Source organism: Trachemys scripta, chromosome 10 (assembly GCF_013100865.1).
Source record: "Trachemys scripta elegans isolate TJP31775 chromosome 10, CAS_Tse_1.0, whole genome shotgun sequence".
Lineage (NCBI taxonomy): Eukaryota > Metazoa > Chordata > Testudines > Emydidae > Trachemys > Trachemys scripta.
In genome coordinates this window covers 34,677,268-34,695,113 of record NC_048307.1, presented here as the reverse complement: position 1 = coordinate 34,695,113, position 17,846 = coordinate 34,677,268, and the positions used below count along the sequence as shown (strand labels likewise).

The following is a 17,846-nucleotide window of genomic DNA, read 5'->3' as shown; positions in this document are numbered from 1 at the left end:
CTCCCAGGACCACTTCCTGCCTCCACCTTTTGCACAGGCTTGGGGTGTATTGGCAGCTCTTTTTCTCCTCAGGCTCACTGTAGAGCTTCAGGGCACTTTCCGCCGCAGCCCAGCTGCAGGAGAGTTTTCTCTGCTCCCCTGGCAGGCCTGTCCCTGATCCAGCTGGAGTCTTCCTGCAGGCCCCTCCACCAGCACAGAGAACGCAGGGCCAGCTGCCTTCCCTCCAGCCTTTGTGTCTAACTGCAATTTTATAGCCCCACAAACCCAAGTCAGCTCTCCTGAGCCAGCTATGGGTGTTCTGTTGCAGCGTAGACGCGCACCCCTAGCTTCCCGCTTTAGCTCGGCTTCTCTCCCTGAGTGAGAACCGGTATCTGCTCTTCGCCCTCCCAGGACTGACTGTCCACAGGCTCTTGTTAACTCCTTCTTGCCCAGGGCGGGCTTTGTCCAACCCATCACATGTGGTTTATCCCTGGGGCACGGCAGCAGGCACTTCCCTGCGATCTGTGGTTTTGCTATTTGTTACCCTTGGCTCTTTGCTGCTGTGATAACACTGGTCTACAATTTTTGAGAAGTCGTCTGCTTCAGAGATAAAATGTGCTATTTATTATGTATTTTGATGTGCTGAATTCAAATATGACAATTAAAACAACTGATTGGCTACTGTTTCTAAGATATTTAAGTTTTTACATTTTATGTCTATGTATATTGTGTAGATAGTAGAGTTTTAATCATAAATTGTAAACCTAGGTCTTTTCATGTGTTTATGGTTGCTTTACATGATAATATTTCACCTGTCCTGTTTATGTAACACTTTAAAAATCAGCAAAAGGGTTATATAAATAAAATGTATTATGAAACAAAAGGCAAAAAACTATTATGTACATAGTTTAGTCCTATTCAATGTCTACTCGGCGCTTCTTGGCTTGTCTCTTGTATTCATTAAATGGAGCATCTCTTGTCACTGTCCAGCAATAGTCTGCAAGCATTGATGGCCTCCATTTGCCCTGATAGCGTTTCTCCATTGTTGCAATGTCCCGGTGAAATCGCTCGCTGTGCTTGTCGCTCACTGCTCCGCAGTTGGGTGGAAAAAAATCTAGATGAGAGTGCAAAAACTGTATCTTTAGTGACATGTTGCAACCAAGGCTTTTGTATGCCTTGAGGAGGTTTTCCACCAACAACCTGTAGTTGTCTGCCTTGTTGTTTCCGAGAAAATTTATTGCCACTAACTGGAAGGCTTTCCATGCTGTCTTTTCCTTGCCACGCAGTGCATGGTCAAATGCATCATCTCGAAGAAGTTCATGAATCTGAGGACCAACAAAAACACCTTCCTTTATCTTAGCTTCACTTAACCTTGGAAATTTTCCACGGAGGTACTTGAAAGCTGCTTGTGTTTTGTCAATGGCCTTGACAAAGTTCTTCATCAGACCCAGCTTGATGTGTAAGGGTGGTAACAAAATCTTCCTTGATTCAACAAGTGGTGGATGCTGAACACTTTTCCTCCCAGGGTCCAATGACTATTGGAGTGGCCAATCATTCTTGATGTAGTGGGAATCTCTTGCACGACTATCCCATTCGCAGAGAAAACAGCAGTACTTTGCGTATCCAGTCTGCAGACCAAACAAGAGAGCAACAACCTTCAAATCACCACAAAGCTGCCACTGATGTTGGTCATAGTTTATGCACCTCAAAAGTTGTTTCATGTTGTCATAGGTTTCCTTCATATGCACTGCATGACCAACTGGAATTGAGGGCAAAACATTGCCATTATGCAGTAAAACAGCTTTAAGACTCGCCTTCAATGAATCAATGAACAGTCTCCACTCATCTGGATCGTGAATGATGTTGAGGGCTGCCATCACACCATCGATGTTGTTGCAGGCTACAAGATCACCTTCCATGAAGAAGAATGGGACAAGATGCTTTTGATGGTCACGGAACATGGAAACCCTAACATCACCTGCCACGAGATTCCACTGCTGTAGTCTGGAGCCCAACAGCTCTGCCTTACTCTTGGGTAGTTCCAAATCCCTGACAAGGTCATTTAGTTCACCTTGTGTTATGAGATGTGGTTCAGAGGAGGAGGATGGGAGAAAATGTGGGTCCTGTGACATTGATGGTTCAGGACCAGAAGTTTCATCCTCTTCCTCTTCCTCGTCTGACTCAAGTGAGAATGATTCTGGTGCATCAGGAACCTGCAGTCCTTCTCCGTGTGGTACTGGGCGTATAGCTGATGGAATGTTTGGATAATGCACAGTCCACTTTTTCTTCTTTGACACACCTTTCCCAACTGGAGGCACCATGCAGAAGTAACAATTGCTGGTATGATCTGTTGGCTCTCTCCAAATCATTGGCACTGCAAAAGGCATAGATTTTCCTTTTCCTGTTCAACCACTGGCGAAGATTTGTTGCACAAGTGTTGCAGCATATGTGTGGGGCCCACCTCTTGTCCTGATCTCCAGTTTCGCAGCCAAAATAAAGGTGATAGGCTTTCTTAACCATAGTGGTTATACTGCGCTTTTGTGATGCAAAAGTCATTTCACAACAAACAGCAGAAGTTATCTGCACTGTTCACACAAGTACGAGGCAACTCTGCTCACTTTGGCTAAACAGAAATATGTCCCTTTGCAAAATCAAACACTGACAGATAAGAGAGCACGGCACTGTATGATTTCTAGAGCTGATATAGGGCAATTTGTTCAGCAGAGTGATGTAAGCTTCGTTATGATTGCATCATCCATGACTTCTAGGACTAACATGATGCAATTCATATCACGTATGACGCAATACCAGCTTCAAATTGCATCATTCATTGTTTTGCCTAAAATGCAAGTACTGTCCAAACCCAGTCATAGATTTATTCAAAGATCCAGTCAAAGATGTATTTTAGTCATTTCTGGTTTAAATTGAGATCCCTTCCCTTTATAACTCACTTATCCTCCGCTATTCCCAAGTCAAGGGTCGTATATACTGACCCAATAGCATATCTTGAAAACTAGAGCCAATCAAAAATTTTAAGCATCATTTTTGTTCTCAGTGACCCAGAATTAGTAAAGTTTGACTACATTTATTTCAGAAGCATTTTGGCTGTAGAGCAGTGTAATGTAACCCTTGGCCTAGGGCCCTGTAGACCATTTTCCATCTACAAGACACTGTTTATATGCCAGCTAATTGGAATTAATGTTGAGAGATGTCGTGAGCCACTGTATTCACATCTAACTGTATAACAGCAACTGCTCTCCTCTTGCCCAGTGATTTTGGAAATCTTTTGCAAAAGAAAAGCCGTCAGCCTTATCCGGGCAGATCTGTTCTTTGCAAACACCCAGTGCTAGTTGATTTTTGTGTTTCCATCCTGCCTTTGGAGTCTGATTGGCCATTGCACTAGTGAGACCATTTACAGCCATGCAGAACCAAAGTGGATGTGAAGCAGTACTGTTCAGAGTTGGGTAGCATTGTACACCCACTTGGGGACTACACATGGTGCAGGTCGATAGGGAGGGAGGCCTTGGATGCTTTACTATTTTTGTTTCATTATTTTACTTGAAAGCCAGGTGAGATGTAGGGGCCAATTATAGTCAGGACCGCTCTTCTTTTTGTTCTGAAGATTGCTACAGCATCTACTTTTCTGCAGTACTCTGGCACTGCCCTGGTTTCTCCCACCTGCTCTGCACACAGGTTTTGCGCCAGTCTAATTGTGTGTTAGGGTTGTGATTTTTGTTACAGCTATAATTATACCGGTTACAACTCCAAGTATAGCTGCAGTTGTACCAGTATGAAGCTGCCATATATCAATATAACTTATTCCCCTTCCCATGTGGGAATCGGCTATAAGCACCTTGATACCAATATAAGTGCATCCACACATGGGACTGGTACTACTCGAGCTGTTTTTGTTTCTAAACCAATATGGTGAAAGCAGTGCAAAAACTGTGTGTAGACCAAGCCCATCCATTTATTTGTTAATAGCTCTCCATCAGGGCTGTGTGGCTGTCCTGCCTTTCTGGGGTCGCTACTGCCCTGATATGGACTCAGAGCAGAACTTTGGAAACACCAATGAAGAAACAGTCCCCAGCAATCCATCTCAGGTTTGCTTTAAGAGCAAGTCAGCATTGGTAGGAGATTTTGGGCTAGCCATGTTGGATGGATCCATCCAGTGTGGTTTCATGTAGATGTCAGCTTGGTCTCAAGGCAAATTACAACTGCGTGACCTTCAAAGTGGTGCTTAGAAAGTCTTCCCTGCCCCAGCTGTGCATGAGATCCACTTGCTGCATGGATGCCTCACGGGCTTTTGTATCTTTTATATCCCAAGGCTGGCCTCCTATTGCCCGGTTGTATGGCTGGGACCATGCCAGTTAGATCCAAGCGGCCAGGAGGAAGGATGGGACTTAATTCCCTTTTGTATTTGGCATCATTTCTTGAGGTTGCCCTGCATTATGCATGTGGGGCTGCTGGGTGCCTATGTCACCCCAAGAAGTTGCCAGGACTGTGTGAAATCCTGCTGTCCCATCACAGTCGGTGATATAATATAGTGACTGTAATTATGCTGTAGTTGCACTACAGTCACAATGTAGTGGTGTGGTATTTATGCTGCAATGACAACGTAGTTACCTGTAGTTCTGCTGCAATCACAAAAACTATAGCTACACTGTCAACACAGTGAAGTTATGCAACAGTTATACAGCAATCACTGAAGTTCTGTGGTTGTTGTGCTTTGTGTACCTTGAATTCTCACCAGTTCCTGTAACTGGAAGGCAGTTGCTACATGACAGAGTAATTCCAGTATAAACTCTATGTAATCAATGTACCTGGATTCTAAAAATACATGTATTATGTATGAACAAGTGTAAGGTGGTCACTCTTAGCACTCCTTGTGGCCAGGCATGGCATAGCGGCTGTATCCCGTGTGGCGCCCCCTGCTGTTGCTTCATTGCTGTGGTGGTCTCTCCTCCACCAACTTGGCCCTCCAGCCAGGTCACAAGATTTATGTCTGCTCCTTTTGGGATAACAAAGTTCAACAAATAAAAGTCCCACAAATAATTTCTAGACCTTAAGTCAAGGCTCTGGTCCCAGACTCTGGGCTCATGGCACTTTCCCAATGGGTGGTAGGGGAACCCAAGCCCTACCTTTACACTGGTGTCCAGCCCAGGCACCCTGCAACTGGCAGCCAAGGTCTGCACAGTCCTACTCCTAGATGCTGTTTCCCTGGTCTTCTTTGTACTCAGCCTCTCACAGGCCTTCTTCCCCATAGCTTCTCTGGGTTGGCCCTTCTTTCAAGGCTAGGCTTCTAGGGCTTATTCTCCTCCCAGGTTTCCTCCTCACCTGCTGTCAGTTCCCAGACAGTGACTGCAGATTCTCTCCTTGCAGCCCCCTTCTGCTCTCAGCTTCCTGGCTTTTTACTAACCAGCCTGCTCCTTCCCAGTTGGGCATCAAGATCAGTTAAACCTGGCTCCCCCTCCATGTGCAGCCACATAACATCATTGGCTTCCCTGGCCTCATTATCCCTTCCGGGTCTGTGCGGGGTACACACCCCATCATGATCAGTAATTAAGTCCTGGAGTTCACCTGTCTGTTGTGTGAATGAGTAGCAATGGTAACTAGTCATCAGACAGCACAACCACAATGGGATAACAGTCCCCGTGAGATAACATGGAAGCTCACTATGGGGTGGGGAAAAGGGGGGGTAGTGAGAGGCGTAAGTTCCTCTCTCCACACCCTTCCCTTCTGTCCCAGTAAAAGTGCTGTCTAGTTCAGCTAGGCTGCCGAAGCTGGAGGTTTGGCTGGAGACAGATGTGCCTGGGGTGGATTATAATTGTGGTCACCTGTGTTCTTATAATGCCTAGAGGCCTTGGTTATAGATTGACACCCATTGTGCTTGGCACTGTACACACACATCATTAGGCTTGGGAGGATTGGATTTTTATCGGTAAATGTCCATTTCACCGTACACACCATACACACCCAAACTGACTAAAAATATTGCCATGGATAATAATTGAAATGTTCAGAGAGGCACAGTAAGAAAAACATGGCTTGAGAACTTATTAAAGTTTGATTGAAGGATATTTATTTTGATATGTGATGTTGACAATGTGTTTTAATGGTCCTAAAGCTTTAATTTTTTGAATCTCAACATCTCCTATCATTAAATAATTATTGTATGACACCCCCCCCCCAATTTCCCATGACTGTGAAAATTTTAAATGCTTAAAAATTCACATACCTGTCATCTGTGGAAAGGGTAAAAAAATACAATTGAATTCTGCCCAGTCTGTATAATGAAGAGACAGCCCCTGCCACAAAGAGCACTCAGGGGAGAGGCACCTGGCCGCAGCGATGTACTCCAGCATCCAGAGCTCTCAGCAGTGGTGAGGGCAGAGCTGAAAGTCAGCGCAGAGCTTCACTGGGCATGTCGGTGCCTGGCGATGGAATCTCATTCAGTTGTTATGGAATGAGACAGCTTGGACATCCCCTGCCCCTTTGAGGCTTCTGGGCAGTGGTTCTGGTACTAGGCAACAGTGGCTGAGTGGCTGCCGAGGTGGAATGGTCTATTTGCGCCCATTGGGGATCAGTGTGTCTGCCTCACCTGCACGTAGGGCCTGTGGGAGACAGTTCCAGAATGCTGATGTCCCAGAAGGGTGCTCATGCCAGGCTGGCAAAGTGCAGGGGAGTACAACCTGAGGGGTCCAACATCAATAAACAATCCCAAGTGATCCCACCATGTTTATTATTTAGTATGTGTTTTGTAGTTGCACCTAGGAGCCCTAGTCATGGACCAGGCTCTCCTGGCGCTGGACGCTGTACATTTATTAGGTGTAATACAGTGGCACGTAGGAGCCCCCAACATGGCCCAAGACCCCGTTGTGCCGGGTGCTGCACAAACACAGAACAACCAGCGGGTCCCTGCCCCAAAGAGCTGACAATCTAATCTCAACATCCAGCCTGAATTTCTCCTCCGCCCATGCCCCTCTGTGCCCCAGACAATCCCCACCACCGCCTCAAAGCAGCATCAGAGCCTGGGAAGAGCAAGAAACAGCCTGGCAAACACCCCAGCACAGTGGTGGTTCCCAAGGCTTGATTCCCTTCCTGCGGAATACCAGTACTTCCTGCTGATGTCATCCCCTGGGGGTGAACTGGCCCCATGTTTGCCAATTGGACTTGGCCACTTCCTAGCCCGGCTCTCGCTCCACAGAGCTTTAGAATGGCAGGGACCATACGGTACTACAGCAATCACAGGCAGCCCAGCCACTTAGGCCAAAGTGGCCACTGAGCTTGGTCACCTGACTTGTGATAGCTTGAGGCCTGATTTCCCAGGGGCTGAGCACCTAGTGTTGGTTTCTTCTGCCCAAATGCTGTTAACTAAAGCGATTTCCAGAGTGAATTCTGTGCAGTCGATGGGCACCCAGCCACAGGACAGTCCTGGAGCATGAAATGCTTGGATTATCCTCAGCAGCTGTACAACCCTCTCTGCAAACCACCCCTGTACCCATTGCTCGGGCCAGGCAGTAGCTCCCTCTTCAGTCCTCATTTAACCACCAAGAAGGGGGCAATCAGTGGTGGTTTTGTGATATGGGAGGAAGTGGCGGAGACCCCTCCTCAACCATTTCACGGGATAAGCACAGATCTGGGCTGGATTTGAACCAGTAACCCAGTAGTGAAAAATTCTACAGCCCATTACTAAATCCCTAAGCCAGCCAGCAAACTGAGAAAGCAGCTTTGTCACATTGTATACAGATGGGCCATGAGCTACAAAGCTGGCCCTGCAGGGGCTGATTGAGGTCTCCTGTAGCAGCAGCAGCAGCACAGTATGTGTGGAGCGGGAAGGTCCATGGGACGGGGCACAGACTATTTTCCTTTATAGGAAGCACACCATAGCATCCAAAGTCTGCAGCACATCAACACTAGTCCTTGCTACACTCAAGCTGGTGAGAAAATCATTGTAGGTGATTGAGTATTTAATGCTGTGAGGCAGGATGGTCTAGTGGTGTGAGCACAGGCCTGGAAGCTGGGCAGTCTGGTTCTCTGCCTCATCCTCGGTGTGTGAATCCAGGCAGTTAACATCACCGATCTGTGCCTCGGTTTCACTGTGTGCAGAATGGGGATAAAAGATCCCATCCTGCTTCGGAGGGGTGATGTGAGGCTTAATTAGTCTCTCTTTGTCCAGGCTATGAGATCATAGGCGGTACCAGCTATCCTAGGGGAAGGGATTAGGATTGTGTTGGAGGCAGCTCTCTACATAATCAGGTCCTGTCTTTCTGTGAATGAAAACCCGTTGGCATAGCAGGGGGGTTTTGCTCTTTAAAACTCCACGCACCAGCTGGCCTTCATCGTGCATTTGCTGCTGCGCAAAGGCTCCCCGTTTATAACCCAGGATCTCCTGGATTTCAGATCCTGGCCAGCCCCAACTGGATCTGCCTGAATCAGCCCCCCTCAGAAATTGTCTGTGACTATGGGGGGGGGGGGGGGCAGCTTGGGCCTCCGTGCCCTGACTTGCTTTCAGAACAGAAATGCCGCCAGTTTCGTGGGGATAAGTAACAGCATCTTGTTTTTTGCTGTGTGCTGCTGGCATCTGGATCCTCTCTGCCAGGGTGAGGGTAATGCGGTGTTATGGGAAGGCTAAAGAATTGGCAACGACGGCTAACCCAAATGACAAGCAGCAGAGCTGTAACTTTCTCCTGGTGCCCAGATCCTCTGGTATGTGGGCCTCTTAGGAATCCACCTCACTAGCCTGCCCTCCTCCCCAACGCCGGGCATCTTCCCCTCCACCCCCTTTGCCCCAGCAGAGATTGTATAGCAGATACTAGAATGATACTTAGCTCTTCTTCACACACAGATCTCCTAGTGCTCAGGAGGTACAATTACCCCTTTGACAGCTGGGGAAGTGAGGTGAGGAGATGTGCTCGAGGTCACACAGCAAGTCCGTGGCAGTGAGGAACACAGCTCGGGCCCCTTCAGCCCCACTCCAGCGAGCTTTCCCCTGCATCAGGGGGTCAAAGCTTGAGCCCATACAGCTACACAGTTCTTTCTAGTGCCACTGCACAGGCCTGAAAACCCAGGCTCTGAAACCCTCTGGTGTAGGCTGCTCCCTGCCTTACAGCTGTACCTTGTTTGGGTGGAGAACCGAGACACAGAGGGGTCAAAGGAGCTGCCCAAGGTCACCCAGGGAGCCCATGGCAGAGCAGAGAATTGAACTGCAATCTCCTGAGACCCAGTGCCAGACCTTAGCCACAAGAGCATCCATCCTGCTGGACAAGAGCATGGGTGTGGGCATGCACCACTGCCCCCTGCTAGATGGAATCAGACCTGCTGAGACAGCTGCTCTCTGTAGGCTACCCTTAGTAAAGATGCTCCTCTAGTGCTTACACCAATGCCTTTCCAGACAGCCTCATTGTGGTATCCCAACATTCACTGTTTGGTAAGCAGCCACCTCTTCCTCCCTGCTCTGTCCCACCTCAGCACAATGAGGGTGACAGTAGAGCATTGTGGGTGATGCTATGGAAATCCCCAGCCAGCTGAGACATTGCCACTGGTTGGGATCCTGCTCTCCCCTCTGCTAATAAGCTCTCCCTGACCCTCTGAGTTCCCCACTGTCTATGGCGTGGCTCACAGCGAGCCCCAGGGAGGGGGAGATGTGTGCAGAGTGATACCACACGTTGCAGACCCCAAGAGAAAGCCCTGTCACAAGGCACTTGCAACGTAGTCCACACTTCCAAACACAGCCAGGGAGGAGCTGACAGACTGAAAAGCCGAGGGGAGAGGGAAAGGGGTGTAACACACAGGCCGAGTGATCCCGGGACATGGCCGCTCACTTACAAGGGGTTGGGAGCTCTATAAAGTCAAACACACTGAACTCTTTGGGAGCAGGCACCACTGTTTTGTTCTGTGTTTGTACAGCACCTACACAATGGGGCCAGGGCTACTTGGTGCTACCATAATACCCCTAATAAATAATGTAAAGCACCCAGACAATGAGACCAGGACTCCACGGTGTTGCCGTCACACCCCTAATAAATAACATGGAGCACCTAGTACAATGGAGCCTGATCCATGATGGGGCTCCTCGGTGCTACTGTAATACCCCTAATAAATAATGTACAGCACCTAGCACAACAGGGTCCTGGGCACTACCACAATACACATCATATTACACACTTCAGCCCTCCTGTGCCCCCCACCCACCAGGAATTCCCTGTATCAGTCCTGGGATCCTAACTCCTCTCCCAGTGCTTGATCTTTCCCTCTGTGGAGGTGAGCGGTTGACTCACAACAAGTGCATTGGATATTGGCTACTGCCACGGCAGGCCCTGTGGGAGGAAGGGGGCCATTGGGGGCATTTAGAGAAGCTGGCCAGCCTTGGTGCAGGGGGCGCTCCATGTATAGGGGGTGGCCTGGAAGGAAGCACGGCCACGGGGGATGCAGACGAAGAGGGCAATGGGGCACCATGGACAGAGCTGACGAGATGGCACCTGGGCAGATGAGCAGGGAGGGCAGAGCTCTGAAGCTCTGGAGCTGGCGATGGAGAAGGGGGAGCCAGCAAAGGGATTAGAGGGGTGAGAGTGATGGCAAAGACCAGTACTGCCACGGAGGGAGTGGGTGGGAATTTAGACTGATGACAGGAGGGCCTGTTTCTGTACAAGGTGGGTGGGGAATTATCCAGCACAGTGGGTCTCTGCCCCTGCAGGGGCAGCCCTTCCCAGACCCCAAAGGACTCCCCTAGTGGTTCATGAGGCTCCCTGGGCAAGGCTCCCCTCTGCTCAGTGCCACACATGACAGCGAGTGCTTGGCTGGGGGCCAGGCACTGTGCGTGGCAGGCCCCCGGGCGTGGCAGCATATGGCAATGCCCCTGATCACATCTCTGCCTTGCAGTGCGACAATGAGTGCTGGCTCGATCGAGCAGGAGCCGTCGCGCAAGCTGGCCTGCTGCGGGGTGCCCCTGATCACCGAGGACATGCAGTCGCTGGCCATCCGCACCCTCTCCGGGACCGACATCAATAAGCACTATGACCTCATCCGCGAGCTTGGCAAGGGCACCTACGGCAAGGTGGACCTGGTGTCCCACAAAAGCACAGGTGAGGCCAGCTCAGCTCCTAGTGGCCAGGCCTAGGCATTTGGGCAGGCAAGGCTTGTTGGCAGCTCAGCGAGCCACGGGGTGGGAGCAGCTGGATGGGGAGGGGAGAGACAGCTGGGGTGGAGGAACCGAGCAGCCATCTGAGGTTCAGCCCAGACCTGTTAGCAGGTCGGGGAGACTAAGATTCTTGTCCCTCTTGTTTGGCTTGGTGCCTGTCTGCTGCAGGCTGACTGATGCCCACTGGGAGTGGCTCACCTCGGGGTATTTCCAGCCACGCCAGCTGCAGGAAGTGTCAGGCTCCTGTACCCCGGCTTGGGTTCAGCTCATGGAGGAGTCAGGAGTTGCTCAGACAGGGACCCCTGAAGCAGGCTGGGTCTCGGCTCATTATCGCCACATCTCCAGTCTAAATCAGATGGTTTTGCTAGCAGAAATTGCACTGGCATGACGGGTGCACTCCCCAACCCACAGCCGGGGGCATCTAGCTACTGGGAGAGTAGCAGGAATGGCCTGTTGCTTGCCTCTTACCAGGGCCTGTGGCCTCAGGGATCCACTCTGTGTGCCATTCCACGGGCTATTCTCTGGCACACCCACAGTCCTCTGCCCCCGGTGAGCTGACAGGATAGGCGTGGAGGTCTCCATGGTGTGCTGAGGCTCTGGTGGTCCCTTCTGTACAGCTCCCAATGGACCAGGCTTGCTGCTTTGAGACTGTTCTGTAGTTCTGGGGGTGCAAAGCCCTTTAGAGAGAATGCCAGGTGCTCCTGTTAATGTTCCTGCCCAGCTACTGTCCCCGGCAGAGCTGGTCAGGAATTTATCAATTAAATGTTTTTCATCCAAACGGATACGTTTCCTGGGAAAGGGGTGTCGTCGATGAACTTCTCCACTCAAAACGTTTTTGAAAAAAAGAGTTTAAAATTCGACATGAAAAATTCCACTTTTCTGGTTCAAAATGACTTTTTGTTTAGAAATTTAAGCTAATGAGAATTAAACAAAAATTGAGAAAATGGAAATGAAACGATTCCACTGACCTGAATCAGTTTTTTTTCCAGATTTTCAGTTTGCACATTTTTTTGAAATTTCAAGTCTTTGTTCTGATTTGGGATGGGAATATTTTTTAAAATCTTGAAAATGGTCAAGGGACAGGAAAATCTCAGTCCTTGTGCTCAAAGGCCAGTGTCTTCTGCACAGGCCTCTCCAGAGGTCTAATGGGTGTGGACCAGGCCCTGACGAGCCAAGTAGGGCTGGGTTGGTACGGAGAGCAGCACCTGCTGGGACCGCACTGCTAGGATGGGTGGTGCCTGAGCGGGGGGCCATGACTTTGGGAGCTCTCGGGAGAGCGTTGTGTCGACCGCAACCTCCCCACTGGTCTGGGAGGAGTCCTATGTTGCTGAGCCTTCTCCTGAGCCTTTTCCTCTGTAGGCACCAAAATGGCATTGAAGTTCGTGAACAAGAGCAAGACGAAGCTGAAGAACTTCTTGCGGGAGTTCAGCATCACCAACACGCTCTCCTCCAGCCCCTTCGTCATCAAGGTCTTTGACGTGGTCTTTGAGACTGAGGATTGCTACGTCTTCGCTCAGGAGTACGCGCCTGGCGGGGACCTCTTTGACATCATCCCGCCACAGGTACCGGCTAGAAAGCTTCCCTGGACTGTCTCTCTCCTGCCCCCCAGAGTCTGAACTTTAACACCCATGGCCCTCAACTGGGGCTGCCCCAGCTCCCCTGCACAATAGACCCCTTTCCTACATTAGAAGACCTTCTTCCCCATTGACCCCCGTCCCACCTCTGCTACTGAGAGACCTAAAGGCAGACTCTGTCCTCCAGCTGTGATCTCGTGTGCTAAGCAAGGGTGCTGACTGGAGTCAGCATACCAGGCTCAGGCCTGGGAGGTGCCTGAGTGCAATACCTCCACAGGAAAGCCCTGACATTCCCGTATGAGAGCGCCTGGGTCTGGCTCTCCTCTTGCTAGCACCTTGTGGGTTCCTTTACACCTGGGCAAGGTGAGAGTGAGTGGAGAGCTCTGACTTGGGAGCATCCCGGGTGTTAGTGGCTCCTGCATATACAGGGTGTTCAGTAGGTGGTGTTCTTCCCTCAACTCTGCAATCAGACCTCACCCCTGGGGGCAGCATGCCTTAGATGAGACAAAGCTGAGCCCTTAGCCAATTGTGTCCTGTTAATGAGCCTGTAGCAATTTTCACAAGAGCAGGGCTGTTAAATGCTAACTGGGGTCACTACAACCTTCCTGCTTATGCTTGCCATGCAGTTGCAACTGGGTGCATTATGCATCACTTCCTGTCCTAAACCTTTGCCTAGTGATGCTGTGCGCTGTTAAACTGCTGGCATGTCCCACCCCAGAGGGGGCCGCATTTAAGTGATTCTTGTCTCCACCATTTGCAAAGTGCTTTGGGATCCTGAAAGATGCTAGATGAAAATAAGAAATTAATGACTATGATTCATTATCCTTACGAAAGCAGGGGGGGTTCAACAGTGACCAGGGGTTCATAGCCATCTCCTGGGGCGAGCTAGTCCAACGGCACACATAGTACTGCTTGCTCTGATCATAAAACATTTCCCCTCTCTGCACTGAATGAACAAGGCAAGGGGGGAGAGGAGGAATAAGCAGACAGAACTGAGAGAGAACCAAGGAGAAAGGATGACCAAAGAGGAGAAAGAGATCTCCCCAAATATAATTAGACATAATTGAATTGGAAGTGTAATGAAATCGTAATGTAAAGCGAATAAAGGAAAATGTGATTATACAGCTTCAGCGGGTGCTGTAGCAAAGACAAGAGACAGGGTGTACAAGAGACAAGTGTGTGTGTGGGGTGGGGGGGGGTGAGTCCTTGAAATGCCCTCCGCGTTGTGACCCAGGAAATTCTAGCCCCTGTGTGCCCCTCACCAGTTTGATCTTTGGGAGGCTGGCGTTGGTGTCTGCCATTGGCCCAGGGATTCAGACTAGCCTGAGCTCTGGCTAAGATCTCCACTGTGGGATGGGTTCTGGACTGGTTTCACCAGGCCTGCTCTGGTCTCCAAGGTGGTGGTGAGGGATAAGGAACTTGCCCCCTGGAGAAAAAGGGGAACTGTATCCCCACCCCTGCTGAACTTCACAGCCCTGCCCAAGTGGCTGGCAGTTCTCACCCAGCCGCCCGATCGCCCCCTCAAACCCTTGGTGTGTGGGAGGGAGGGAGACAGTTTGTTGACTGCCATTTCAGGATGATGACGGTTTCCAAATTTCCACCCAGCTTCTGTGTTGCACTTCTGTGTTGGATAGGGACCCGAGGCAACACTGCCATCAGAGACGCTAGAGGTGGAGAAGGCCTTTTAGGTCACCTAGTCCATCCCCTTCCCACCCAGGGGCCAGTGTTAGGTTGTTCTCCAGGACCCTGGCCCGTGCTAAATGGAGCTGCCACCACTTCCTGTAGGAGCTTATTGTATGTCCCTCTGGACCTCTCTGCCTTAGATATTTCTCCTGAAGCTCAGCCTAGACTTTCTTTTTGTCAGTCTCCTTCCTCTTACCTTGCCCAACCCCAGAGCACCTTAAGCAATTCCTCTCCCTGCTCCCACATGGGACACCACGACCTCCTCTCCTCCCTTTCACACCGCCTCGGCCAAGCACCCTTCATCTCGCCTCCTCAACCAGCCCCTCTAGCTCCATCGCTCTTCTCAGCCAGCTTCTTCCAGGCGTGGAGGATGCTCAACCCTCCGCTCCACCCTAGACCCTGCTCCCACCCCACCCCTTCCCCCAAGCCTCCATCGCCACCCTGCCCCTTCCCCGCCCCTTCCCCACCTCTTCCCACCCAGTTCCACCCTCTCCCTCCAGCGTGCCCCATCCCTACTCCACCCCCTCCCTCCCAGCGCCTCCTGTACCACGCGATTCTGTGAAACAGCTGATTGAGGCAGGCAGGAGGTGCTGGGAGGGCGGGGGAGGTGCTGATTGGCGGGGCAGCAGGCAGGTGGGAGGCGCTACAGAGGGGAGCTGGCTGCCAGTGGGTGCTGAGCACCCACTAATTTTTTTCCATGTGTGCTCCAGCCTTGGAGCACCCACGGAGTCAGCACCTATGCCCCCTCCCAGGGTGTCGCGGTCTGTTGGGGATTAACAGGCCCTAGAGAGAGACCCAGGAGGAGGAGAGGCTGAGGTGGATCTCCAGACTTAGCCTCTCTCAGGAGAAGGTCCTCAACTGACATCCTGCTGCCAGTTGACTTCTGGGTCCAGCACTGGGAGAAGGGGACCGTACCTGGGATTGGAGGGTGACAGTGGATGGGGGATGTGCCCTCAGAGGAGAGCCATGGTTCCATGTCATGGAGCATGGTGCAGCCAGGTCTGGGCAGCTTGTTACCAGATACTGACCAGAGAAGAGATACATAGTGCAGTCAGGTCTGGGACAGAGCTCGGAGTGGGCAGTGATCTCCGCAGTGACCAGGGGCATGGGGCATGTGCCATGTCGGAGTGACACACTTCCATCTGTGTGAGGGCACATGGAGGCCTGGGGAAGGAGGAGCTTAAGCACTGATAAAGGAATTATGGTAGGACCTCCTTAATTCAAGCTCCTAAGGGGAGAGTCTTTGTGTGACCTGAAATGTGCCAACAGGACATGTCTGTGATGGGCCCCATACACCTTGTGAGCGGCCTGGCAGTCAGGGACAGTCCCCAGGAGAGCCAACCTGCTGTTAATCCATTCGCTTCTGTTGTTCTGTGGCTTAACCCCCAGTGCCTGCCTGTCTGACTCCACGTGTGACCCCCTGCCCCTCATCCCCATGCCCGGTGCTAATATGCAGTATCTACCCTTATAGGTGGGCCTCCCCGAGGACATGGTGAAGCGCTGTGTGCAGCAGCTGGGCCTGGCCCTGGACTACATGCATAGCAAGAACTTGGTGCACCGGGACATCAAGCCGGAGAACGTGCTGCTCTTTGACCGCGACTGCCGCCGGGTGAAGCTGGCCGACTTCGGCATGACCCGCAAGGTGGGCTGCCGGGTGAAGCGCATCAGCGGCACCATACCCTACACGGCGCCCGAGGTGTGCCAGGCCGGCCGGGCCGAAGGCTTTGCCGTGGACACCAGCATCGACGTGTGGGCCTTCGGGGTGCTCATCTTCTGCGTCCTGACTGGCAACTTCCCCTGGGAGGCAGCCTCTGCCTCAGACACCTTCTTTGAGGAGTTTGTGCGGTGGCAGAAGGGGCGCCTGGCAGGTCTGCCATCCCAGTGGCGGCGCTTCACAGACAACGCCCTGCGCATGTTCCAGCGTCTCCTGGCCCTGGACCCCGAGAAGCGCTGCCCCGTCAAGGAGGTCTTCTACTTCATCAAGTATGACCTGATGTCAGAGGTGCGCCGCCGGCCCTCCTACCGCTCCCGCAAGCATGCCGGAGATAAGCTCTCTGCTGGCCCCCACCGCCATGAGACGCCCAGCTCCTGCACCCCTACCCCGCTCAAGAGAACCATCCTGACGGAAGGCAGTGGCCCCCGGCTCTCTGCCTCCGAGCCAGGCCTGCCCTCCCCTGGGGGAGCTAGCCGGACGGACGGGCGGCAGGACAAAGGCAAAGGGCAGATGGTCCTGGCCACAGCAATAGAGATTTGTGTCTGATGAGGGCTCAGTGGGAATGAGGGGACAGCTGGTCCTCACAACACCGCTCTGCTCCGTACAGCCTGCAACGATGATGTCAGCACCCCCGTCTCCCCGCCCCACTGGTGAATGGGGGTCAAGGGGGGATGGGGATTCCTTTTTGTGTGAAAAGGGACCAGGAGCCGTGTCTCCCGAAGCAAAAAATACTCACACTGCTAGTACTCACTGATACTGAGGATGCGACGTACAGCTAAACCCTGGAGGAAAGGCCAGAGTGCAGACACAGCCAGGCAGAAAGGCCCCGGCTTGGTGGCCGGGAAGGACCATGTGTGTCATGGCGGCCCCTCCCCGTCACGTCTTCCATGATTGGGTTGGAGGCTGCTTCCCCTGGCACTCTGCACTGTGCCCCTGCTTTGTCAGTGGGGCCTGGGAGGAGCGCTGAGGCTCTTCCCATTGATGGGGGTGGGCTGGGACTTCACAGGGATGAGAGCAGGAAGCCACAGGAGGGAGGGAATCGGCACTGAGTCTTGGACACATGGATGGGTGACCATCTTGCGGGCAGCAGGGGCTCAGCAGGGATGTCACAGCCATTGGGTGTGTGGGGGTGGGGGGTAGGATGGGGTGGGGCTGCCAGTAATGGGTGGTTTGTAGTTAATAAGCAACAAGGATGGCCATCTTGCGAGCAGCAGGTGTGGGGCTCTGGGGTCATCGGGGGCCCCTATCACTGTCAAGGCTTGATATGCAAACTGGTGCATTGTTCCCTGGGGCAGGGTGGGCGCTGGGGCTCGGGATCTTGCTACAGGATCCCTGTGAGAGAGCATGGGGCCAGCACCATTCCAGCGGGCACTGCAGCAGCATTGCCCTCCAGCACTGCCCGCTGTCACTCTATTGTTCGCTCTTTGTGTCCGTGCTCAGGCCCGGCGACTCTCCTGTGATTTCCCTGGAGGGAGGGCTGGCGGGGCGGACTCCTGGGGTTTGGGTGGAAGGCTCATGAGCCCAGTCCATGGAGGAGGCCTTTGGAGAGATTGGGGGGGGCAGCGTGCACCAGCCTGTTTAATACCAAGCAGGCTATGGTTTGCCCCTTTTGCCCCATCCCCCACTGCCATCCTGCTTGGAGGACGGTCTGTGATGGGGAGCAGGAGATAAAGCGGAAGCCAGTAAGCCTGGTTGAGCCACTGGTCTGTCTGTAAATGGGGTTTCCTCAGGGCCAGTTCTCTGACAGCCTGAGCCC

General features: G+C 52.0%; 1 protein-coding gene across 2 annotated transcripts in view; it reads left to right on the top strand.

Moving 5' to 3' along the window:
• Positions 1-17,198, top strand: part of SBK1 (SH3 domain binding kinase 1) — an 85,593-nt gene extending 68,395 nt beyond the window's left edge. For both annotated transcript variants that reach the window (XM_034784656.1, XM_034784657.1), the window contains exons 2-4: positions 10,861-11,063; positions 12,479-12,681; positions 15,848-17,198. In XM_034784656.1, coding sequence (XP_034640547.1) covers positions 10,861-11,063; positions 12,479-12,681; positions 15,848-16,636 — 1,195 coding nt within the window. In that variant the 3' untranslated portion in view covers positions 16,637-17,198. The remainder of the gene's footprint in view (positions 1-10,860; positions 11,064-12,478; positions 12,682-15,847) is intronic.
• The last annotated feature ends 648 nt before the right edge of the window (positions 17,199-17,846 follow it).